This window comes from Triticum aestivum, chromosome 7B, assembly GCF_018294505.1.
Source record: "Triticum aestivum cultivar Chinese Spring chromosome 7B, IWGSC CS RefSeq v2.1, whole genome shotgun sequence".
Taxonomy (NCBI): Eukaryota; Viridiplantae; Streptophyta; class Magnoliopsida; order Poales; family Poaceae; genus Triticum; species Triticum aestivum.
This window is the reverse complement of record NC_057813.1, coordinates 359939483-359945452: the sequence shown is the minus strand read 5'-3', so window position 1 is coordinate 359945452 and position 5970 is coordinate 359939483. Positions and strand designations below refer to the sequence as shown.

The following is a 5970-nucleotide window of genomic DNA, read 5'->3' as shown; positions in this document are numbered from 1 at the left end:
ACGTTTGTTTGGTAACCTCAGGAAGTGCACCTTTTGCACCGACCGAGTATCTTTTCTTGGCTATGTTGTTACTCCACAGGGAATTGAAGTTGATAAAGCCAAGATTGACGCTATTGAGAGTTGGCCGCAGCCCAAAACGGTCACACAAGTGAGGAGTTTTCTTGGCCTCGCTGGATTCTATAGGCGTTTTGTGAGAGATTTCAGCACCATTGCTGCACCTTTCAATGAGCTTACAAAGAAAGATGTGCCTTTTCTTTGGGGTACCGCACAGGAAGAAGCCTTCACGGTATTGAAAGATAAGTTGACACATGCTCCTTTACTCCAACTTCCTGATTTTAATAAGACTTTTGAGCTTGAATGTGATGCTAGTGGAATTGGATTAGGAGGTGTGTTATTACAAGATGGCAAACCTGTTGCATATTTTTTTGAAAAATTGAGTGGGCCTGGTCTGAATTATTCTACTTATGATAAAGAAACATGGCAACATTATTTATGGCCCAAAGAATTTGTTATACATTCTGATAATGAATCTTTGAAACATATTAAAAGTCAAGCTAAACTGAATCATAGACATGCTAAATGGGTTGAATTCATTGAGACTTTCCCTTACAGCTCGTTTGGCTCCCCTTATTTCATTTCATTTGGCTGAAATGAAATGAAATGAAATCTCTATCAAGATTTCATTTGGCTGAATCTAGATTCCAAATCCAAATTTCATGTTTGGCTGTCACTAGGATTTTGAGGTCAAATCTGTACCAGAACCAAAATGAGCATGAAACTATACCAGCACCAACGCACTAGCCTTTGTGCTAGGAATAAATAGTATGAACAAATCTGTACCAACACCAACATTGACAGCTCGTTTGTTCACACATGGCAATGTTTTGCATTAAACTGAACCATGCCAATACATATAACTTAAACACGAGACTTTGTAAAAAGTTAATCTTACGACAAAGGTTCACAACAACATCAAATGATCATAATCTAGTCAAGGTTACATAAAAACTGAATCTTTGCATTATTAGCACCATCCAAGAAAGATTTCCATTGCTCAAGGATCTTCATTTCTTCGTTCTGTTCGTTCAACATCACACTTCACCCAATATTTCCTGCAAAATATGATGAGAAATGGTGACATATGGCCTCATAGGGCAATAAACAATCCTTGAACACAATGGTTGGTAGAAATTGCTCAAAGTGAAAGATGAGGATAGCCAAGAAGACAAATCGAAGTGTCACACGATAAGCTTTAGCTTGCAACAATCTCTAGGAAGGGTAAGAAAACTCAACTTGATATAGAAATTTTTCAAAGGTTAACTTGCACTTCATTTGCACAATTATCATGAATCGAAAGGGAATAGCAAAAAACATCAACAACCGAGTAGGTTAAGTAGGACCGAAACTAAGTCGATAAAAGACTACAGCCACTAAATAAGCATATCTGGTTGATGTATTCTAGACTAATAATGCCACCTCTCGACCGAAGAAAAAAAAGACTAGTTCATAAGAGACCTTCAAACACACTGAATATTTATGTGCATGCAAAATATGTTCATAAAACCTTGTTTCCGGAGACATGGCAGAACAAGTTGTTCTCAAACATGGCAGGAAAACGTTGTTTTATCAAGCCATGTTTGGGAATACCTGGCAGGAAAACCTTATTAAGATGATAACATAAAACCTTCTATCATGCTAATCTCAAACATGGAAATAGGTAAGTACATAAATATGATGAAAAGCAAGCAAGCTGATGCCTCCTCTGCTCCATATTGGCATGACAAAATACAGGACACCCATAATATTGTACTATAACAAACAACTAAGGACAAAATGCAGCAGAGCTTGCTAGCTGGTAACTAATCACAGAACAAGAAACATACCTTCATTGGTTGATTTGCTTGAGGATCCATTTCTTCTTCATCCTTTCAGGCAGCGCCATAAGAGCCTTGAACTTGCGGTCATCTGCTATGAGGATATCATAAGCTGCTAGCAAGCCATCATCATCCAGTCCCACAATTGCATTGAGAGCGTCAAGTATTTCTTCAGGAGAGGAGGGTTTCTCAGGAGGAGCAACTTGAGCGATATCAGCTTTGTAGGCACTGGTAAAATTATCCAGTTTCTCTCCAAGCATAGATGCAATTGAGTCATCCGATCGATATCTCTTCCTCTTCTGTTCCTCGCCAGTTTGGGTTGAAGATGTTGCGGTAGAATCAGTGTTGATGTTGTTGACATTCTCTGCAGCCATTTCCGCTGCACTTTCACCAGCAGTTCTGGCTCCGGTTCCGGTGGCATGATCCTTCGAGAAGACAAGGCTGATAGAGTCCCAAAACTTTATGACCTTGTGCCTGTAGCATGCGGCATCTTTGTTTGCCTGCAACCATGAAGACAAATAGTCTCATGTCATGGTGGAAAATGAACACACATCCATCCAAACACCAAACACACATCCAAAGAGAAAATCGTAGACTACAGCTAAGATGTAACTCATGTCATGGTGCAAAATCACATAAATAATGGGGAAAACAAGTGCACTGCTGCAAGTTGTGATTGTTTCTCAAGAGAAGGCTGATTACTAATATAATAGCAAAACATAGGGGAAATGATGAGTAAACTACTGATTAGAAGGCTATGCATGAACAAGTATAAGTGCATGTTTTCAAATAAACTTGGCTGAATTCCACATCATGATGGAGAAGGTGGAGAAGGTGTATAAGTGCATGTTTTCGAATAAACTACTTGACCACATGAATGATGAAAATGAATCTTGTGGCCATGCCATGAATACATAGATGCTCAAGATGTAGTGCTTACCTTGACATAGTTGCTCCACACGTCCTCACTATCAACCATAAGCTTGTTATGGATCCAATCCCACCCAAAACCACTCGTTGACAACATCTTGCTGACATTGACATAGTGTCTATCAATAGTCTTGCACCTTGATATGACATTCTCCTTTGTGATATCCACATTGCACTTGGCTCGAACATTCTTGACAACTGCAGTGTAAACATGTGGCTTCCACCCATTTTGAGCACGATCCCCTCTATTGTAATGCTCCACGAACACATTCAGCATTGCTTCATCCATTTCATCCGTCCAGGTAAGGTAGTTTCTACCTCCTTTCTTCTCCACATCCATATCTTCCTGCAAGCAACAATACATGTATGAGACAAACGTAGAATCCCAAGAGAGAGAGAGAGAGAGAGAGAGAGAGAGAGAGGGTTCAAAAATAGGCATATGAAATATATGAACATACAAATGAATGAATTCAATGATTGGCTCCCCCGCGTCTCCTTTGGTAATCTGCCCACATTTGATTAGCTAAGGTATCTCGCTTGTTGTTCCACTCAGTTGTTGATTCAACATGTCTAATCATGTTTGGTTCTTCAGGATGTTCGATGGCAGCAGCATTTAACTGATTATCCACGTCAATTAGCATTATATCATCCATCTCTCTCTGCCTATCTCTTAGAAAGTTATGCAATATGCAGCAAGCATTAATGACACGGATCTGCGAGATGGTATTATTGGCGTGTTAATAAAAAACTAAAAATAAACGGAGGCTTGGTTTTGCAAAATACTATGTGATACCTGATTCCGTATGCGAAAAAATGAACTAGTCCTCAAAATAGCCCATCTCATCTTTAGTAGACCAAAAGTTCTCTCTATCACATTCCTAGCTGATGCATGTCGCAGATTATATAACTCTCTTGGAGTTTGTGGGTTATTTCCATTAGCCGCCCATTCTTTCAAATGGTACCGGACTGACCGGTATGGAGCAAAGAAGCCCGGACCATTAGTGTACCCAGCATCTACAAGGTAGTATTTTCCTAATGTTTGCAAAAATAACAAGTATTAGATATTATATTTACATTGAAATATCATAACTTAGTTGTTCTACCGTACCAAGACAGAGAATTACCATGTGGAACTCTAAAAGCGTCTTGTCGTGACATTGCATCTCGCAACACTCGTGAATCAGATGCAGAACCTTCCCATCCAGCTAAGACATACAAAAACTTCATATTCCGGTCACAAACACCAAGCACATTAGTGGTCACATCTTGCTTTCTATTCCTGTATCTGCCTTGCTTGAGAGCGGAAACACGGACATCAACATGTGTGCCATCTAAAGCTCCTAGCCCATCTGGAAACCATTTCCATCTACTATCCTCGGGCTGCTCAGCTGAAGGGGTTGGTAGCTTTATAAACTCATGAGACAAGGAAAGGACAGCTCTTAAGATCTCATTGAAATGCCTACTGATGGTCTCGAGTGCCCATCTGTACGTGCTTTCAATTAACCGGTATTTCATCCCATGGCTTAGCACTAGCAGAAACATTGTGACTGATTCTTCAACCGACACATAAAATGTGTCCCCCAAACCACATCTTTCACGCAAGATAGCGCACAGGTCCACAAAGGACCGTTTAGTTAGGCGCAAACTATCAAAACAGTGCTTGTTAGAACCCTGATAAATTGATCTAAGCATCTGCTTTCTAATCCTAATCTCCGCCTCATCCTCACTGAAATCATCAAGCTCTCTAATCTTCCTCTGACAATACGTGTGTTGAACTATCGCGACAACCGACACAAAAAATCCAGCAGCTGCCCTCTTCCTTTTCTTTCTCCTCTCATCGCCATGCAATGTGTTAATGTACAAGTCCGACATCTATATTAAGATGAAAAATAACAATTGAGAAAGAACTCAAGCTCGATTACTAGTGATACACAAAAAACTCATGCTTATTACTAGTGATACACAAAAAAACTCATGCTTATTACTAGTGATACACAAAAAACAGATGCAGTTGCTTGTCAAGAAAGCTTAGATGGAGGAAAAAGATGGGCAAAACCCAAACAGGGTTTATGCTACTTTCTGTTCCACTTTTGTCAGGTGGATGAACAGACCTGCGCCCCCATACTTTTGCAAAAATAGATCATAACAAACAAAACCATCAAGCATTAGAGTTTCACATAAAAAGAAGCTTCAATCGCCATACGATACAATTGACACAGTCTTATTGAACATGCTATTGACACTCTCTCCTAAAACGGAGTGAATCAAAACTATCCTGAACTTGTATTTCAAAACATTATGCTCAAGTATCTAGCTTCAATAACAAGCCCGAATATAAAAATCAGCTCAGTCTGGAAAAAACCCAGTCTGATTCAGACAAAAAATCATTATGCAAGCACACTGAAATTGTTCTATACTGAATTCAGACAAAAAATCAGTGTGCAAACATATTGAAATCAGGGGTTCATGTCTGCTTGCGGCCCATACTGAATTGTTCTATACTGAATTCAGACAAAAAAATCACTGTCCAACCACACTGACTTTGTTCTATACTGAATTCAGACAAAATAATCAGTGTGCAAAACACATTAAATTCAGAGATCCATTTTGTTTGCATAGAGGGGACGCCGACACGCTGACCACGTACCACAAAAAGGTCGATCTTCCGGGGTGTGGAGCTGACCGACCGTGGGCTGGCGGAGGAATCGTCAAGAAGTCGATCTTCTGTCCGGATCGGGTGGCTGGATGGAGGTGGGTTCAGGTTAGGGTTAGGGTTCAAGCAGAAAAGATCCACCAGAGAGAGGGAGGGGGAGAAGAGAGGTGGAGGGAGAATCTACCAGGATTTGAGAGCTCGACGACGGCGCTGTGGTCACCGGAGGCAGCACACCATCAAACAGAAAGCTTCGCGTGTAGAAGGGACGGGGGAAGAGAACTCGGGGAGAAGCTCTTCACCGGCGGGAGGGGTGCATCACCGGCGGCTGAGAAGGAGGGGCTCATGGCGGCGGCGGGTGGGCGGCGGCGGCGGCGGCGGGCGTCGGGGTAGGGTGGGGGAAGGATGCGAGAGACGAAGGCGTCGGGGTAGGGTGGGGGGAAGCGAGCGAGTGGAATCTGGGAGAATGACGGGCGAGGGGCTGGGATTTGGGCCTAGGCCAAGTTTACATCCTCT

The 5970-nt window shown here is 41.6% G+C and overlaps 1 protein-coding gene across 3 annotated transcripts; it reads right to left on the bottom strand.

The window, feature by feature from the left end:
* Positions 1-1002: 1002 nt before the first annotated feature.
* LOC123160442 (uncharacterized) lies at positions 1003-5765 on the bottom strand. 3 transcript variants are annotated; one of them, XM_044578257.1, is made up of 6 exons: positions 3929-4662; positions 3598-3836; positions 3263-3517; positions 2815-3150; positions 1884-2374; positions 1003-1112 (listed from the first exon to the last, which is right to left on the bottom strand). In XM_044578257.1, the coding sequence occupies exons 4-5, from the start codon at positions 3142-3144 to the stop codon at positions 1886-1888; spliced, it is 819 nt and encodes a 272-aa protein (XP_044434192.1). In that variant the 5' UTR covers positions 3145-3150; positions 3263-3517; positions 3598-3836; positions 3929-4662; the 3' UTR covers positions 1003-1112; positions 1884-1885. The 3 variants fall into 3 exon arrangements, with proteins under 3 accessions (XP_044434192.1, XP_044434193.1, XP_044434191.1); XM_044578258.1 differs by lacking the exons at positions 3263-3517; positions 3598-3836; positions 3929-4662 and adding exons at positions 5452-5545; positions 5642-5765; XM_044578256.1 differs by lacking the exons at positions 3263-3517; positions 3598-3836.
* Positions 5766-5970: the final 205 nt, after the last annotated feature.

Bases quoted from the DNA above. Each gene is read 5' to 3' on its own strand.
- LOC123160442 (XM_044578256.1), bottom strand. From the start codon at position 3,967: ATGCAATGTCACGACAAGACGCTTTTAGAGTTCCACATG. The intron at 3,151-3,928 runs GTAATTCTCTGT...TGTTGCTTGCAG, and splicing joins CGCTTTTAGAGTTCCACATG to GAAGATATGGATGTGGAGAA. The intron at 2,375-2,814 runs GTAAGCACTACA...TCATGGTTGCAG, and splicing joins TGTGGAGCAACTATGTCAAG to GCAAACAAAGATGCCGCATG.